The sequence below is a fragment of the Pogoniulus pusillus genome, chromosome 8, assembly GCF_015220805.1.
Source record: "Pogoniulus pusillus isolate bPogPus1 chromosome 8, bPogPus1.pri, whole genome shotgun sequence".
In the NCBI taxonomy this organism is placed as follows: Eukaryota; Metazoa; Chordata; class Aves; order Piciformes; family Lybiidae; genus Pogoniulus; species Pogoniulus pusillus.
Genome location: NC_087271.1, coordinates 30,140,931 through 30,160,187, shown reverse-complemented (window position 1 = coordinate 30,160,187; position 19,257 = coordinate 30,140,931). Strand labels below are relative to the sequence as shown.

General features: G+C 37.8%; 1 protein-coding gene across 3 annotated transcripts in view; it reads left to right on the top strand.

The window, feature by feature from the left end:
* TTLL7 (tubulin tyrosine ligase like 7) overlaps positions 1 to 19,257 on the top strand; it is an 84,916-nt gene that overhangs the window by 43,634 nt on the left and 22,025 nt on the right. For 2 of the 3 annotated variants that reach the window (XR_010303118.1, XM_064147895.1), the window contains exons 10-17: positions 6,028 to 6,122; positions 6,739 to 6,886; positions 6,966 to 7,039; positions 9,901 to 10,036; positions 10,822 to 10,908; positions 15,762 to 15,957; positions 17,000 to 17,280; positions 18,668 to 18,724. Coding sequence is in view for 2 of the 3 variants with exons in the window: in XM_064147895.1 (XP_064003965.1) it covers positions 6,028 to 6,122; positions 6,739 to 6,886; positions 6,966 to 7,039; positions 9,901 to 10,036; positions 10,822 to 10,908; positions 15,762 to 15,957; positions 17,000 to 17,280; positions 18,668 to 18,724 (1,074 nt within the window). In the remaining variant the exon portion in view is untranslated. The remainder of the gene's footprint in view (positions 1 to 6,027; positions 6,123 to 6,738; positions 6,887 to 6,965; positions 7,040 to 9,900; positions 10,037 to 10,821; positions 10,909 to 15,761; positions 15,958 to 16,999; positions 17,281 to 18,667; positions 18,725 to 19,257) is intronic. The other variant, XM_064147896.1, reaches the window with a different exon arrangement.

Below are 19,257 nucleotides of genomic sequence, written 5' to 3'. Positions count from 1 at the left end.
CCTAGTGTTGTGGGAGAGTTGCCAAAATAGGATTAGGATGGCAGGATTCTAGTTTCATGTTTCCTTAACTCGTGTAGCCTTTCTGTTACAAAGATAGCTTAATAAACTATTATAGGAAATAAATTGGGCAACATTATAATGACTCTGCTTTCCTGAGATGACTTCTGTTCCTATTGCCTTAATGTGCTGTAGCTCTCCGGCTCCTTGATGCTACTGAACTTCCGGAACCTTCTATCGAAGTGAGGGCTATAGGAAATGCACGATTGCCATCTTGTGGCCCTAAATGTTTCTTTCTGGCAAGCCACTGTGCAGCCCGAGCAGCCTTCATCCTTTCTGAGCAGCAACAACTACCTAGATCTCGCTTTGGTTCCCAAGCAATCAATTTTTATCCTTTTTGACCAAAATTTCTGTTTTCAAGCTAATTATTTTATGTGAATAAGAAAATCACGCAGTTGAAGTTCTTTGATGGGCAGCAGCCTTGTTCAGTGTTATTGAATCCAGCTGGAATCACAAAATTGCCGTCTGTGGAGGAAAAGGTCATGTTTTAATAACTGCCTGAAGTGCAGGGTGCCCAGCTTCTGTGGTGATTTATGTGGCTGAGAGAAAATCACTTTATATACACATACACAGATTGATTATTTAGTGTAACTAAACTAGCAAAACTGAGCAAAAATGTTGTTGTCAGCCCAGTTAAAATGACTGTGGACATCTTAGGCCAAAGTATCCAGTTATTACTAATTGCTATTAATAAAATAGTTAAAGCTCTTGTGCAGGTATGTACTATTTTTTTCTTGTGTTATGCCTATCCTGTCTGTGCTCTTTGAGATCCAAACGCCAACAAGGAGCAGGAGAGGTCTCCATTGAAGAAAGATGGGTAGGTGGTTATAGCAAGGTCTCATTGTCTTGTGTTCTTCACCAGGAAGAACACACTGTTGATTCACAGTATTCACAGTATCACCAAGGTTGGAAGAGACCTCACAGATCATCAAGTCCAACCCTTTACCACAGAGCTCAAGGCTAGACCATGGCACCAAGTGCCACGTCCAATCCTGCCTTGAACTGCCCCAGGGACGGCGACTCCACCACCTCCCCGGGCAGCCCATTCCAGTGCCCAATGACTCTCTCAGTGAAGAACTTTCTCCTCACCTCCAGCCTAAATTTCCCCTGGCGCAGCCTGAGGCTGTGTCCTCTCGTTCTGGCGCTGGCCACCTGAGAGAAGAGAGCAACCTCCCCCTGGCCACAGCCACCCTTCAGGTAGTTGTAGACAGCAGTAAGGTCACCCCTGAGCCTCCTCTTCTCCAGGCTAAACAATCCCAGCTCCCTCAGCCTCTCCTCGTAGGGCTGTGCTCAAGGCCTCTCACCAGCCTCGTCGCCCTTCTCTGGACATGCTCAAGCATCTCAATGTCCCTCCTAAACTGGGTGGCCCAGAACTGAACACAGTACTCAAGGTGTGGTCTAACCAGTGTTGCTCTTAGCTTTACTTAGAATTATTTTTATTTGTTGCCACTGTTGTCTTTCTGGCTCTTTATTGTCTGGCCAGCAGTTTTGTGTTGTCTCCAGGTTTTACTTTAGCTTAAGCTTCCTTACATTTTCTTGTGCTGTCTGGTTCACAAGGTAGCATTCCTGTAGTGAACACTACTTGGCCATTGTGATTGATGTTTATCTTTGAGTTTCTGGATTTTCAAGGCCTTCATTATCATCATTGACTTTACTTTTGTGGCCCCTCATACAATTCTGTTTGTGTCAACAATCTTCAAGATGTGCCTTCCTGATTAAATTACTCATGTTAGAGTAACACAACCTAGTTGTGTATATCCAAGCTCTTGGGTCACTGAACTCTAAATAATCTCTCAGCCCACAGGTACATATGCTTTGGTAACCAGTTAATCACCTGTTGTGACTGCATCACTGGTACTTCATCATGATTGCTACACTACTGTGAAGGTTAAAAATTGGTGATTAGGGTGAATTTCCTGACTGTAATCAAAGATTTGTTCAGTGATAGCCACTAGCAGCAATCTGTGCAATAAGGTATTTATTAATTTCCCACAGGCATATAAATTTCTTTTGCTTTTTGAATGCTGTTGTTATCAATCTCAGTAACTTCATTAAGTAATAAAGACTGAGATTGTTTTCAAAACATTCATGCTGTCCTACAGATTGAACTGAGATTAAATCCCTGTTATTGAGAGGATATAGTATTTGATGAAATTGGTTTTAGGTATGTTGAGTCATTCATGTAATCACTCTTTATATTTCAAAGCTCTTTTCTGTAGGTATGTGTGACAGATAGTGGAAATTTTCTTTTTCCACTCTATACTAATAGCCAGCAGCAGTGGGAGGTGAGAATGTGTTCTATAACTGTTTTGGTAAAGAGCTGAAATACCAAGCTGAAATTTATCCCATGACTTGTGAAGAATTAAATAGTGTACCTTACAAATTGTCAGGGTTTAATTATTGTAAAATCAGAATCTTTTGCAAATGTAACTGTGGTTAGAAGCCTTCACAGGAGCTACTGCAATTCATGCTTCTTAATTTCAACATCATAGATAGGAAGTCCTCTATGACAAGTATGTAATTATAAAATACACTGAGCTACACAATTGCTGTGAAATTTTAATTATGAAGCCAAAGTTAAAGATTTCAGTTGAAGGATTTGGAAAGTTACATGGACAGTTCAACTTTTTAGCTATTGAAAATACTCAGAAACTAAAGAATCTAAAATATTATCACAATTACAGCAGATATTTGGAATATAAGAGTGTGAAGATATAAAAATAATCGAAGTGAGAAACATTATGTCTAGGGGTCTTTATAGATGAATACTGCATTTGTTTATAAAGCAGGTTTTTTTCTTTTCTGTGCATTGCTGTGTACAACAGATTAAGAAATGTGAAGTTTTGAAGATAGTTTGTCCAAAGAAGCCTAATAACAATAGGTTGAACTGGGTGATTCTGTGATTCTATGCTAATACGTGACACTGCCAGAACTCCAGAGTTTATGATATAAAATCTGTCACGACCAGATTCAACTAGTTAGCTGCTAGTTTGAGAGCAGTGCTGATCATGGAAGATACTCAGCTAGATCAAGCATGTGTTATTTTAGTCAGTGAGTTCCCAGATAGTCTGTAGTAGGGAGACACTGTTAAGGCAGAAGGCATTAGTTACCTCTGAGAAGAACTGAGTGGAGCACTAAATATGCATTGTGTGGTGAGACTGTAAAATGCCATGGTCGCCAATTTAGTTGTGCTTTTTGCAGAGATACTGTGTCTTTGCTCTGGAGATCAGAGGGTTTTTTTTTTGTCTGGCACTGAAAAGGATTTTTCTGTTGAAAATATTATTTCTGGATTAAACCCTTTGTGACTTAATGGTGATGTCTTGCAGGTTGTTCTCAAAAGTATGGGTGATTTTGCACATCAGTGCCATATGCAGTGGGTTCAGGTTATGAAGCTTTGGATAGTAGTCCTGAATACATTCCCTGTTTTTATACTTCCCATAACTCCCATCTGCCCTTTTTGATAAGTAAACTTTTTAGCTGATGTTTAAGGTCATCTGCCTCTTGGAGTTTCCATTATGTGAAGGGAGATGGCATGGAACAGTTGAATTTAATTAAAGAGAAAAGTTTTTTAGTGAAGTATAAACATAATATGGAATAGCTAACGAACTTTAAGTTCACACCTACTTTCTATGTATTGATTTTCTGATTGCCTACTTGCTTGCATTTTGTTTGGATCTGCCTTTACTGCTACCTGAAATGTTTTGTACCAAGCCTAGTTTGCAGTAGCTATCCAGAACTGCATGACTGGATGCAGAACTGGATGACTATTTTTGCTGCCCCTCTAGTTACTCTTCAAAACTGAGATCACAAGGGTTATTGGGATTTCAGACATTAGTTACAAATGGTATGTAAAAAAATTGAGGAAGCAGGTGATACCTGCAACAGAACAAGAGAGACAGTGTCAAGCTGTGCTGGGGGAGGTATAGGCTGGATGTTAGGAGGAAGTTCTTTCCAGAGAGAGTGATTTGCTATTGGAATAGGCTGCCCAGGGAGGTGGTGGAGTCGCTGTCCCTGGAGGTGTTCAAGAAAAACCTGGATGAGGCACTTAGTGCCATGGTCTAGTTGATTGGTTAGGGCTGGGTGCTAGGTTGGACTGGATGATCTTGGAGGTCTCTTCCAACCTGGTTGATTCTATGATTCTAAGAATGTGTCTGTGCATCTCTAGGAATTCAGTACTGGACCAACATAGCATTTCACATATTCCAAGTAAGTCCTTGTGTCTAACTAAAGTCTCACTGGATTTAAGGATTCCATATACACAAAACATTAGAAGTTAATTTATTAGAAGTTTAAATACATTTTAATGTATGCAAAAGCATTATTTCAAAGTAGTTAATTGTCACTTGTTCATAAGCACTTAGAAAATTCATTACATGGTGCAGAATAGGATTTTGTTCATTACCTAATATATTTTTCTCTATAAGGACATAGAGCTTGATTTTTATATCTCTGTTACCAGTTCAGTGAGCTTTTTGTCCATATTGGTCGTCCATGCATATGTTTATAAGAATACATAAATCCATCCTTGATGAGGCAATGTATCTCAAAATCAAAATGCTTCCAACTTAACTTCAGTTATCAGCTACATTGCATTGATGCAGCTGTAGTTAGAGTGTTTTGTTTTATTTAAACTTCGTGTTGAAAATGCGCTGCAGTGCTTCGATTGTCTTCTCAGCTGCCAGTATTCTCTAATGAAATGCTGGAGAATCAGATTTTAATCCTTGTATTCTTTTCTCAGACTGTTTGTGTGTTTCTTTAGCTGAAAGTGGAACATTGACAGTTAAAAAAATAAACACAAAAAACAAAAGGGAAAAAAAAAAGAAAAACTATGTCAACAGAGGTTTGCCCTATCACTGTATGTATAGATAAAAATTAGCCTTTTTGATGCGGTAGGAGATTAACAGGTCAGTCTAAGGATGTTGAGCAATTAATATTTGCATGCAAATCTTCAAACAGAAAATTATGTCTACACTTTTTCCACTGTTTCTGTTGATTTTTTGGTGTTTTTTCTTGTAACATCTGATCTCATTGCTCACTTCTCCTGCTTGTCTTCAAAACCAGCAAGCAAGCTGGTGGCTTGCCAGCTGTAATAACTTTATCCCACAATTGACTGTCCCTTAGCTGCCAAGGTGAGATTCCTGCCTCTCATTAGCAGCCATTGCTCATCTGTAAATTTTTATACCTGCCTGAAAGGTGTTCCTGGAAATGTTGACACATCTACTTCATTGTCCTTCCTCAAAGCTTTCTGAAAACTGAAGTTCCTCTGCAGGAACTCTGAAGCTTGGCAGTGATTGTATCATGGTTGGTTGCAATTCCTGGCTGTTAAGTGTTTGATTTAGTCTCACTGATTGCCAGTTGCATTTCCCTTGCTCCTCTATATTTGTGGTAACATTTTTAATCTCCTATCTTGTATTAGGCTTACAAGCTTTTTGTTACTGAAATTATTAATTATTTTATGTTTTCACACTATGCATCAATGTAATAGCTTAGATCTTCAGCTGTTGCTGTAAAATATATCTAAATGGCTATGAGAAGGCCTTGAATTGGAGCATGTTTGTTTCCTTACTCTTTAGAGAAGTATTTAAAGTTTATTTCAGGCTGGGAACTAGGAAAGAATTTTAACTCCTCCTGTTCTGGACTACTGTAGTATGGCATACAGTCTTTTATAATGTGTCTGACAGTACTTTGCATGGTGAATTTTCTGGTTGCATCAACCAAGAATAGATTAGACTGGATTCACAGTGCCAATACTTCATGGCATGCATTTGAAGGTACATCTCCTGGCTCCCAGTGGTATTCAGTGCTCTGTTTTTTAAAACAAACAAACAAATGAAAACAAGCTTCTAAACAGGTTTTCACTTAATCACTGTTAGAGTTGGGAAAAATAGTTTCTGCAAATCCTGTTATATTAGATGTGTATTCCCAGGAACCATACCTGAATCTTTTGTATGTCTCTTTTTTTTTCCCCAGATTAATCGTGCCCCAAGTTTTGGAACTGATCAAAAAATAGACTATGATGTAAAAAAAGGTGTTCTGCTAAATGCATTAAAGCTTCTCAACATACGGTAAACTTCTGTCCTCTTGCCTTCAGCCTGACTCTGGTTTTTAATTTATTTCATTTATTTTTTAAAATTCAAACTGGACTGGGACAAAATGGAGACTTTTTTTCCCATCTTCTTATTTCCCCAAATGTAAATAATTCCCTTTCTGTCAGTTTTGCTACTGAAGTTAACCTAAAGTTATTTTTTCTTCCTGCTTGTGTGCATGCAAAAAATAAGTGGTGATGGTAATTTTCATAATTCTTTTTTTAAATGATTTTTCTAAGAGGTCTGAAAGTGGGGATATGAGTGCAGTCATAGGAATGTGCTTTGGTGATAGTTTCACATACAGTCAGAAGCCATACAGGAAAACTTTGTAGTTGGAATATGTTGGAAATAACCTGCACTTCAGGAAAATAAATACCAATATGTTTGTACATCAGTTTGTAGTATGGAATAATTTTGGTACACCTTAAGGAGTGACAATATTATAGTGATAAAAGTTAGTAATTTTGAAGAAATCTGAATGAGTGTTTCAATTATGATTCTGTATCAGTAAGTGCACATGATTGGAAGATACAGATGATATGCTTGAGATGAAAGTGCACTGGACTGACATATCCTAATATTTTCTGTGTTTCAGGACAAGTGATAAAAGGAGAAATTTAGCTCAACAGAAGGCTGAGGCTCAAAAAAGATTATATGGTCAAGGTTCAATGAAAAAACTGTTGCCAGGTTCCTCAGAGTGGGAGAAGCAGCGCCACACGCTGGAAAGGAGAAAGGAAGAACTGGTAGGAAGGGAAATAATGTGCTGTTTGTTGCCCATGGCTTGTGCTCTCTGTGCTTTAATTGTCTTGTTTTGATTTGTAGAAGGAAAGACTTGCACAAGTACGTAAACAGATCTCCAAAGAGGAGCATGAAAATAGACACATGGGGAACTACAGGTAATTATTTTTGACTGTATTAGTAGGAAGTATTCATGCTAGATGATAATTTTTGGCCCCAAATGTGTAAGCATTTGTAGAAAATATACACATGTGCAGCAGCTAATAAAGAAGTTTTACAGATCATTCTTTTTTTAATTCCAAGGTTTTACACACACTTAGGGATTTACATGACATAAGTCACTTTAGTGTTTGTGCAAGACATTTGCTTGAAAGACATGATGGTTCACATTTAGTGTATGAAGAACCATGCCTGTCTGTATGGACCTGTACTATAGTCACATACGACAATTCCTATCTCTGGGGGCAGACAGTATCCCCCTACTGAAAAATATAATCTGAGTGTTCTCCTATTAAAAAAAAATGGACCTGAATGTTACCTCTGAAGCTTGCCCAGAAGTTTAGAAACTTTATTGTTACTTCCATAGTTTTTGATACAGTGGCATTTGAAAGGTTATATTCATATTTATGTACTTTGATTTTGGATCTTTGCAGGGTTAAACATTAATTATCTTCATATTGGTTTTGTAGAATAGCTTGAAAAGGAAGCTTTAATTTGTTGCTTATAGTAAGGGTTAGCCAGAAAACAATATTTTCATTTAATGATGTTTTTATTGTTATTATTATTTCTTGATATTTGTTTCAATGAGAAATGAAAGCAAAGCCTAAGAGTGTTTGGTAAAAGGGGGCAGAGTACAGTCAGGAAAAGATGATGGGAGTATTTGCCCACTCCTTTCAACATTCATCCAGGATGTGGGAGGTCTGAGTTCACATCTTTTATGCTGAATTAGTCAGAGTGCCTTTACTGATGTTCTTCATTGCTGCTTTTCTGAGCAGATGTTTTATAATTCCCAGTAAAGTTCTCTTTTAAACAGATAGATGTTTCTGTCAATTTTTTGATGAATTAACATTTTGCTTACAAAAAGGTCTTTTTTTGCAATATTCTTAGTTTTAATTACATCCTTTCTTGACGTTTGTGGAACTGAACTAGGACATAAAGCCCCCCACAATGAAGCACTTATTTTCATGCTACTTAGACTAGAAAGGGAAATACCATGATATTTCAATACATTTTGGTTTTTTGATAACTTTAAAATCTATTTAATTGATCACATTTTAGGTTGCTCATTCAATTCTTGATCAAAAATATTCTCTTTCTTTATTTTTTGGTTAATGTAAATAAATAAAGATTTTTTTTCCCTTCAGGAAGAAAGTGAAGTGTTATTACATGAGCAGTGTGCACATAGAATCATAGAATCATAGAATCAACTAGTTTGGAAGAGACCTCCAAGATCATCCAGTCCATCCTAGCACCCAGCCCTAGCCAGTCAACTAGACCATGGCACTAAGTGCCTCATCCAGTCTTTTCTTGAACACCTCCAGGGGAGGCAACTCCACCACCTCCCTGGGCAGCCCATTCCAACGCCAAATCACACTCTCTGTGAAGAACTTCCTCCTAACATCTGCTGCCCACAACATCCAGCCTATACTTCCCCCAGCACAACTTGAGACTGTGTCCCCTTGTTCTGTTGCTGGTTGCCTGGCAGAAGAGACCAACCCCTACCTGGCTACAACCTCCCTTCAGGTAGTTGTAGACAGCAGTGAGGTCACCCCTGAGCCTCCTCTTCTCCAGGCTAAACAACCTCAGCTCTCAGAACATGTTTCTGCTTTCTTATTACTAGATGTTTGCAAAAAAAAGCTTAATATGCAGCAGGGCCTAGGAAGTAAAGAAATTTTGGCTAGAGCTGCAAAGAAGTTTTATCTGAGTCTTATGCAGTATTTTCTCCTTGTGATGTTCTTCTTCAGAGCAGGTCTAGCTTTTCTCAGACCTTTCCACAGAATTGTGGAATTTTTGGGTGCTAGTATTGCTGTCTGGATTAGTATTGCTTTCTGACTAAAAAGACACAAGCCTCAGTCAACCTCAGCAGGCTTTGTTTTAACCTGTGGATGTCAGCTCAGCAACTTTTTCTGTCGGCAAGCAGAACTAGTCCACTGGTTCCAAAAGGAGTCCCAGGGTGGTCAATGTAGGAGCCATGCTTTCAAGCTTTTGTGAGTTCATGAGGAACTGAAAAAGCAGTGTATGATTTTGAAATGGCTTTTAGCTGCAGTCTGTTTCTACATATGTTAAAATTAATATCCTTTGTATGGCATTTTTTAGCAGTAGAATCAAAACCATTAAAAAGGTATTGTCTGCAGCTAGATTAGAGCTTCTGCTTGTGCAGTATGCAAACTGAAATCATCTTTGGTTTGCTCTCAGGCTGCCCTGAGTCTAGTAGGATAATACCATCTTTTTTACTTTGCAACAAAATCATGCAAGATACCTTTTCTTTTTAAGGAGGAGAAGACTGAAAAATAAGAAAGTGAAAGGACCTTGTAAAAAATTCACAGAAGATCCACAACTCCAAAAAATGTCATGTAATGCCAGTCCTTACACAGTGCCCCCTTAACTCAGAGAAATTGTTCTGATTGTCACTGTTTTGTGTCCTTCTGTTGCTAATACAAATTATTTTGTGGCTATGAATTTTACATGCAATATTTGTTAATATTTCATGAATCATTCACACATGAATGCATCACAGACACTCACTGAAATCTCACTGCAAAATTGGATTTTGGTATATCTCTGGAATGACCTGCACAGTATTTCTTTTGAGTGGTTGATTGCTAGTTTAAACATAAATGTGTTCACTGAGTTAAAATTAGATTCAAAGAGTAGTATTCAGAGTATATGTTTTATGGTATGATGTAATTATTACAGATGGGATGTGTATGCATTGTAGGAGAGGTGGTGATTTAGCTACATTACTGCTGCTCTCAGTTTCTATCTCTAACTCAGTTTCTTCCCCCCAACCCTGTTTTAGGCGAATTTACCCTCCTGATGATAAGACACTGCTTGAAAAGTATGAGAGTTTGTTAGCCACTGCTTTCCAGACGTTTCTTGCTGGGAGAGCAGCTTCACTTCAGAGGGAAATGAATAACCCTTTAAAAAGAATGAAGGTACTGAAGCACAAGAAGTGTTTGCTTTAGGACTTGTTGATGTTGGAATTCATGACCTTGTCGATTTAGTTTTTCATGTGTGATGGCTAATAAATAGCACTTGATAATGTTTCCATCATTTTATTATTATTCTTTGTGCAGCTTGTGGGCCAGATCCTTGAATCTGGATGAACTGCAGTGGACCCAGGGTGGAGACAGGCTAAATGGCTTTAAGCTACTTTACCATTTCCCTCATCCTCAGCCTTACCCCTGGCCAAACCAGAGGTTGGCAGAAACTGCTTTTGAGCTGGTAATTGCCTCCTTCTTCCTCCAGTAATGTCCCTAGCCTATTCATCCACTTGTATGGACTGGAACGAGAGATGTCATCAAACCAGCTCCACTAGTTTAAGGCATCCAAAAACTCTGGCTGATTGCCTACTCACATAGTCAGACAGTAGGAAATAAAATAACCAGATAACATGGTTTCATTTGAAATCTGAAAAAGAATTCCCTACCCCTGTAGTTGGCATCATCCAGCAGTTTTACAGGAATCTTTGTTCTACCATTTCTTCAGACTTTTTAATAATTATTAAGACTTGATTTTCACTTTCAGTTTCATGTTGATTGCAAGCAGAGGTGCATGTATCAGAAGAAATACTTTTATGTCTTTCTGTGAAGGGATTCATAGTCTTAGTTCAGGAATTAGTAATCAAAGTAATTTCCAATTCTTATTACTTGTGCTTGATTTTTGTGAGCATAGGATATGTCCTGCTTTGCATTAATTTTAGTGAAATTCCTGTTCCTAGGAGGAGGACATTTTGGATCTTCTGGAGCAGTGTGAAATAGATGATGAAAAGCTAATGGGAAAATGCAGCAGGCAGCGAGGACCTAAGGTATTTGACTTTTAGATACTATTTTTTTATTTCATTCTGTGGAGAGATAGTCTGAGAATTTTAAGTGGGGAATTTAGTTAGCTGATCCTAGGGATCATCCTAGGGAAAGCTTTTGTCCTCAGACTGCAATTAGCCTTTTTTTCTTGTGTGTGAAGAGAAGCATAACTGCCATTTGTCCAACTAAATCCCATTAAAATTTTAATTGGTAATGAGATCCTTCTTTTCCTCTCTATTTTGAGAAATTATTGTGCATGGCAGCAACTTTTGTACAAGAGATTGCTTGATTCAGTGTATGAAATGATTTTTTTATATCCAGAGCCTATCTCAAAAGAATGCTTTCATCTTTAATTGATTAGTGCCACTAAGGAATTTTGATATCACAGGATAAAAGGCACTATGGAAGCTCAGAGGATTCATTATGATTATGATGTATCTGTAGCTTGCTTACTTGCTAAAGGGGTTGTACCTTGGAGCCTATTTTGTGTCCTAAAATCTGCTTTTAAACTGTGGACTATTTTTAGTTTAATACTTTCTGGTTGTGTGCATAGTTCATGCAGGTCTTTGCCTTAAATACACTGTGTATCTCTAAGCCAGTAGAGATAAATAGGTTGGGCTTGGTTAAAATAAATATGTGCCTTGCATCCTGCAAACATTTTAGGTCAAGTCTGCTTAAAAGAGCTTACATGTACGTTTCTGATGGATTTGTTTATGGATGTATGTAAAACATTTTTATAGCATTTTATGTTTCTGATGACATGGTGTACAAATTCAGGAGTTTTGATACAAAATGAATGCTGGCAACCATCCTGGGCTTGCAAAAGTACTTTGCATATGTACAAGAATCCAAAGAGCTACATCTTATTACAGGCATGCCTACTGGAAAGAGGATCTGCATACCCAATCTGGTATTAAGATAGATTTGCAGGAACCTCATTACAAATAGGGATTTTGCAAGCTTGTGCTTTCACAGTGGTGGATTCACATAAAGGGAAAAAAGCCAAATCCGAAAAATAACCCAGTCCACCCAAGCAGCACGCTCCAGCTGCTTTCTTCAGGGGTTCTTTTCATTGAGATTTTGTTTCCAGTTCTTTTGCAAAGAGTCAATACATTAAAATGTAACATCTCAGTCATGTTTTGTCTTTTAGTGGAAGCTTGTCTTTTCCCAGCAACCCTCAGAGGGCATCTATATGGTTGTCTGTATGCATCAAGATATGATCTGTACTATCATACTATCTCTACACTGGTTGCACACAAGCCATTCTAAAGCTGGAGGCCATAAACATTTGATAGAGTACTGAGCTCAAATTAAGAAAGCTTTCCTCATTAGTATTAAGATGAAGTTTGATCAGTTTATGAGTGAGACTGTATGACATGGTCTTCTTTAACAGCAGGCAAACAGATTCTGTAGCACAAAATCTGCTTTGCCAGTACAATATTATTTGCATTTATATAAGAAAGAAAAATTGCTTGTGACCAAAGTTCTTACTTTCTTCCATAAGACTGATGAAATCAAATGAGTAGGCAATGAAATTAGCTTATCCAAGAAGGTTACTTCATTTTCTTGCAGCATGTGTGCTTCACACTGTACAAGATCTCCATTCCTGCATGGGTTTTGGGGTCCTCATACATTTCTCAGTCATTTAAACCATGTTTACAGGGAAGCCATGTGACCAGAGACTTCCAAGGTTGCATGATATCCTGTCTCCTCCCTTTGAAATGCAGATGCCTGTTGCAGATGGTCTCTATATATTGTACCAAAAGATCATCAATCCCCTTTTCTGTAAGGTGCATATGACTGCTAATATGAGTTTGATTTGCTACCTTTTCATAAAAGGTCTGCTTTGAGATATATCTCTTTATATATCTGTGTGGAATTACTGGGAGTGAGGTAGGTAGTAGAAATTAGCTTTACCTCATCAATCTATCAGGTAAGAGAGTAGGTGTAAAACTCATCATCTTGTTTCATGGTATCCCACAGATGTCCATTAGCACATCAAAAAAGTAACATATGCAAAATGTAACAGACAAAACAAACTTGAGAGAACAGTACTTTACATATTGTGTAACCTAACGTGAAGGGCTCTTTCAGTAGGTCTAAATATCTGTCCTGCCTTAAAAGCCTGCTACTGACCTGCTGACACAAAGTTGGGAAGTAAGATTCTCTTCCTTGGGTGCAGTCTCTTCCTCAGAAAAATGATTATTCAGGACTCAGAAAGCTCTGTACAGAGCAGCTGGAAGAGTTAGGAGAGAGAGGTGTTTTCCTCATTTTTTTTACACTCAGGAACATATATACATACACATTTATATATGTGTGTCAGCTCAGTGGTAAAGGGATGTGTGTGTATGTATAAACAAGCTTTGCATGTAACAACAATTTCATATTTGCTAGGACTTTCAGTCTTATTTTCATCTGAACATGATTAGGAGCTTAGACTAGAAAACAAGTAAAGAATTTCTCAGAATGAAGGCATTTTTACCTGTCTTACACTAAGATGCTGGTGAATTCTACTTGGACTGGGAAATACATTCTGAAAATGTCTGGTTTCGTTGTAGCCTCTAGAGGGCACTTTATACTTACACACTGTGCAAAGTTCACTTCTGTTTATCACATTGCATCTCCTTGTGTAGGAAAAGAACCAAGAAAATAAAATACCAGATATTTTAGAGGACGTGAGCAATTACTTACATTTTGATTCTTCTGATGTGAGATCGGAAAAATCAAATTAGCATAAGGGGAAAATCAGAGTCATTAGAATTGCTAGGCAATCAGATAGCTCATATTTTAAGAAGTCAGTTTAAACCCAGATCTAGATATTGTTTGTCATTACTGCTTTTTGTAATTCCTTTGACCTTCCTTTTTGGTTATTTCTTAGTAATTGATGTGTTCATCTTGGTCAGAATGTTGTTACTCTGTGGACTAGAATGTGTGAGGATTGTGCATCTGATAAGTGAGAATGAGGTATTTTTTGTCAAGCTACTGTGAGTTTTGATTGAAAATGTTTGTTATACCTTGCATAACTCATCAGGAATGTCTGATCGATATATATCCATGATACACATCACTTCATGATTAAGATAGTGATTTAAAGTTTTGAGGCACCTTGTTTTTCCTTTTAGCAGGTAAATAGATGTTAAAATATTGTTTATGTATTTGAATGATTGCCAGGGCTCTTCTCAGTGGAATGCTAGAATCAGTCAGGGTTGGAAGGGACCACAAAGATAATCTAGTTCCAACCCCACCCTGCCATGGGCAGAGACACCCTACCCTAGAGCAGGCTGGCCACAGCCTCATCCAGCCTGGCCTTAAACACCTCCAGCCATGGGGCCTCAACCACCTCCCTGGGCAACCCATTCCAGGCTCTCACCACTCTCATGATGAAGAACTTCCTCCTCACATCCAGTCTGAATCTCCCTACCCCTAGCTTTGCTCCATTCCCCCTAGTCCTGTCACTTCTCCCCCTAGTCCTATCACTCCCTGACAGCCTAAAAAGTCCCTCTCCAGCTTTTTTGTAGGCCCCCTTCAGATACTGGAAGGCCACAATAATGTCACCTCAGGGCCTCCTCTTCTCCAGACTGAACAGCCCCAACTCTTTCAGTCTGTCCTCATAGCAGAGCTGCTCCAGCCCTCTGATCATCCTCGTGGCCCTTCTCTGGACACCCTTCAGCATCTCCACATCCCTCTTGTAACAGGGGCTCCAGAACTGGATGCAGTACCCCAGGTGGGGTCTCACTAGAGCAGAGTAGAGTTCTTCAACTCCTCCTTATCTGGCCTGACAGCTTGGGCATGCATAAACATACCGCTGCTTTTAAGTCAGTGGTAGAAATCTTGTTCCTTCCATGGCTGGAATAGGACATGTTGAGTTTTAAAGTGTATCTTGCAGGGTGATTATCTTTGGTTATTTTGCCTGTTACGCTTCACAATAACTCTTTGTACATTACATTATGCTAAGATAATAGGGCAATTTAAATTAATTCAGGGAGCTCTTCTGTTTCACTCTGACCCAAAATGTGTTCAGAAATGATGATAATAATTTTTTTAAATCTGAGTTTTAATCGCAGTCCATGAGATAACTGGGAGGATGGGACTATCACTGTAGTTCCTTATAGCTGAGAGTTTCTGAGAAGAAAATGTGTAGGAGAAAAAATAAAGGGACAGTATGGCTCTTCATAGGATACAGTGGAGGATATTGTATTTTTCTCGTCTGCATGATGGTAGATGGAAGAGGAAGATTTTTCATTTGTAGTTTGTTCTTGCATCAGTTTCTCTCTCTCCTACTTTCTCATTTTGAAAGATCCTTAGTAACAGCACAGTATTAATTACTTAATGATACTGAATCATACATGCACATGAGACACCAGATACACCTGGCATGATTTGCTGTATTTCCCCATTTTTTTGCTTTCTGCAGGATGTGGAATAATCACTTTCTCTTTCAGAAATATATCGGCCAAATTTCCCCTCAGTGTGTTTCTTTACTTCACACTCATCATTGTTAATCTATAGCTTCAGTTGCTGCAAATATTAGTGAGGGATTGAAACTAACTGTAAGTGGTATTCTGTATCACTTGATTTGTGATTTCAAACTGTTTCAACGTGCTTGGTACTGTAAGTCATACCTGAAATAATTTTTTTCCCCTTGCTACTTTATGCTGGTCTTCGTCTGGGAAAGATTGAGATTACTGTGTAGTGAATTTAATGAAATATTTAAGCACTTATTCAGAAATACCAAATCTAATTTAGGAGGGTTTAACTGTGTACAAATTAACCTGTCTGAATCAGAGACCTAGCATGATACTAAAGTGTTGTGAACTAATTCAATTTCCTGGCTATTTTTCTCCTTTGTGTTCTTCAGCCTTTGTGTTCAATGCCAGAAAGTGCACAGCCTTTAAGAAAACTTAAGAACTACATTAGTGATAGCAGCTGTGATAGCAGCAGCAGTATGTCAGAGTCAGGAGAGGAAACCGAAAAGGAAGATCATAATGAAAAAAAGGAGAAAAAAGTTTCATATGATCTTGGAGAAAATAAATGCAAATCTTTGGAGCGATCAGGTAAGGGAATTCTCCAAATCATTCTGGCATTCACGATGAATTATAGAAGACGCTTCAGCATTTTGGCATGTATTTGTGATTCAGGGTTAAACACTGATTTGCTTGTTTTCATCTTCTTGAAAGCCTTTTCTAAATTGATGAAAATTCATTTCGAGGGGGAAAAAAAAGTATGTTCTCTTGCCAAAAGTGCTAAAGGACAAAATACTCCTGGGCTACACTTGGAAATGATGTGAATGTTCCTCTTTGCTCTTAACAATTTTTTTTTTTTTGGAGCAGATTATTATTTTTTTCCCCTGTAAAGGTAGTCTTACTGAGTTTGAGTCTAATTTAATATAAAAAGGATAGAGAAATCTTACTAAGTTTGAATCTAATTGAATATAGAAAGGATAGAGAAATCTATCTGGAGACATACAGAAGATACTTTATTCCATGGAAGATCTCTGCACAGATGTTTTCTTTTGGCAGTTGTTTCCTTACTTGCTGCAGAGCATTTGTGTGAGCATGTTCTGTTGAACGTGGTAGATATAACGTGGGTTTTTTTTTTGGTTTAGTGATATAAAGTCTCAAATAATTTCATCATGTAATTACACACACCTAGTGCTCCTTCTAAAAGTTTATTTTTCTTAGCAACATCCCATATTTAGCAGAAGACTGAATTAAAAAATTGTACAGCTCTACAGGAGGGCTGCTGGATCAGCAAGTGTGGGATCTACCAACTAGATTTTCTCTCCTGCTTCCGTATTCTGAGTCAGGACCTGTGGGATGTAGGCACTCTGGTCATAAATGTGATGCATGTGATAGAGGACTGAAGTTTACCTGATTAAAGCTGACTATGAGGAAGAAATCAGTATTCTTTTAGAGTATGTAAAGCATGTATTATTATGGGATCTGATGGGCCTGACTGCTACATATATGGATGTTCATCAGTATACATTATAGTACATGTATGCACTTGAGTTATGTATGTTGTTAGCTACAAAGACTGAGAAGTAGATGTTGTAAGAATAACAATTCATTCATCATTTGTTTAATTTGTTTGCAGGTAGAATGAACTGGAAACCTTCAATTAAAAATACAAAATCTCCATCATATTCACCCCCCACATCATCCGCAGGCCCAATAAGACGTTCTGTAAGCTGCCCTCGTTCAATATCTATATTGACTATGCAGTCACAGGCAGCTGAGCAACGTCCCTTTTCAGCCAAAGCATCTCTGAAAATCCAGCGTGCATCTTCAGTGAATAGGTCTCATTCTTTAAATCGTAGCCCATCTTCAGCCAGAGTCTCTCAGACATCCAGCTTGGGAACTATGAGCTCTTCAGGGGTGAGTTAACGCAGCAGTTGCGTTCATAATGTGTGCAACTCAATGAATATGTCACTAATTTTTCAAGTGTCAGAACACGTTGCTGTAGTCAATGCTATCTTGACAGAAATTCAGGAGTATCAAACCTGTAGACTTGCATATGACTTACAGCGAGTGCTAGCTGTGATGTTTGTTTCTGTTGCAGCACAGCTGTTGTATTTCATGAGAATGGAACTCTTAAAGTTTGTGTGAGTGGGAAACCTTCTCTCTTAGTGTTTTGAATTTTTACCTCTAATCTTAGTTTCTGTGATTTGTTTGGGGAGTTTGTGTGAGTGGGACACCTTTTCTCCTAAATAGTGTTTTTCAAGATGGAAAGAGTTTTTACCTCTAATCTTAGTATCTGTGATTTGTTTGGGTACTTCTGGTTCTGAAATAAGCATGTACCTACCTTCAAAATCTTTACAGTAACAAAAAATATAGCAGTATTCCAAAACCAGTGTATACTTCAGGGATAGATAATAGTGTACCAGAGTAAAACAATAATGAGGCTATGTATGGGTGTCCATCATAGAAGAAAGGGTAACTCATTTTCAACCTACTATATCTGGTTTGTATACACTATACCACTGCAGTAGAGCTTTATTTCCACAATGGACAATTTAAAATCTATAGATAGTTCTTGTATAGGATGAAGATTTGCCACTGCAGTAACAGTGTCAGAAGCCATATTTTTTTTAAGTGAAGGTAAAAATTCTGCTACTTTGAAGCATGTCGCTGAGACAGGCAAGCATTTAGTATCAGGTAGTTTTAACTATGTAATTAAGATAATAAATAGATCAATTGAATCACTTTTAGCAGTTAAGAATTCATGTGGTGTGGTGGAATTTCACAATGTACTTCTGAACCATACATTCATGCCTTTCGTGACCACATTGTCAAACTCTTTAATGTCTCCTCCACAGCTCAGGCATTTCTCTTTTGTGTTTACACGATGGGCCACATATCCATTTACCCCTAGGCAGTGTTTTCTGGGGTCAGTCCCCAGCTTCATTCAGTATTATATTGCGTGCTGATGCCAGCGCATTTCCATTCATGCTTTGGTGCCTGACCTATATATTTCATCACCCAAATAATTCATCTGGAGATGGGGCAAAACAAATTGGCACTTTTAACCCATATTTGCAGCCTTTTTCTTTTGTGGCGAGCTTTGATTGTGAGAAATCCTTCTATAATGCTAATTAACTTGCTTCATAGTATTTACTATCTCTAATCATCATTTTTATCCAGTAGAACGCTCATTGTCTGTTTTGCCTGTGAGGCTTTGTCTAAATGATGAAAAAGGATCCTTTTAAAATTGTGTGCTGACATCTTGTGAAATACTCCTTAACATGGTTTTCCATCTTTAAAGTCAGCTAATAGAATTGGAAAGACATTAAGAATGTGTCTTCACCGCAACGTGTTAAAGGTATTTTTTATCACATTAGCTATCTCAAGTTTGAAAAGCACCCTTTTATCATCAGGATGTACTCTGAGAGTATAATGAGACAGGGCTAATATAGACTTTTCTATTCACATTAACTTTATTTCAAATACAAATTACTGAAAGATTAAAAACAGTCTCTTACCATCTGACGTTAAAAATGGGCTGCTCACTTAAATTAACATTAGTAAGAAACCATACCCTCTTTTTTCATTGAGAAAGCCCCACTACAGAAATGATCTTGATGTGCAGAACAATTAATGTTGGGTGACAGAGCTTAGGTCATGGTTCTGAAAATAATGTGAATAAAATTGCTTAACAGAATGGATAAGAACTACTCATAATTTAGCACTTGTATTGTGAATGGAAATCCTTTTGTAATTATTTTTGAAACTAAGAATAATATACTATATATTACTGCTGGAATAAAATGAAAATTAATAAACTGTAACTTACTGAGAAGAAATCTTTGCTTCATGATAAAGTATTAGTGTATTTAGCCTTTGGACAGGAAAAGA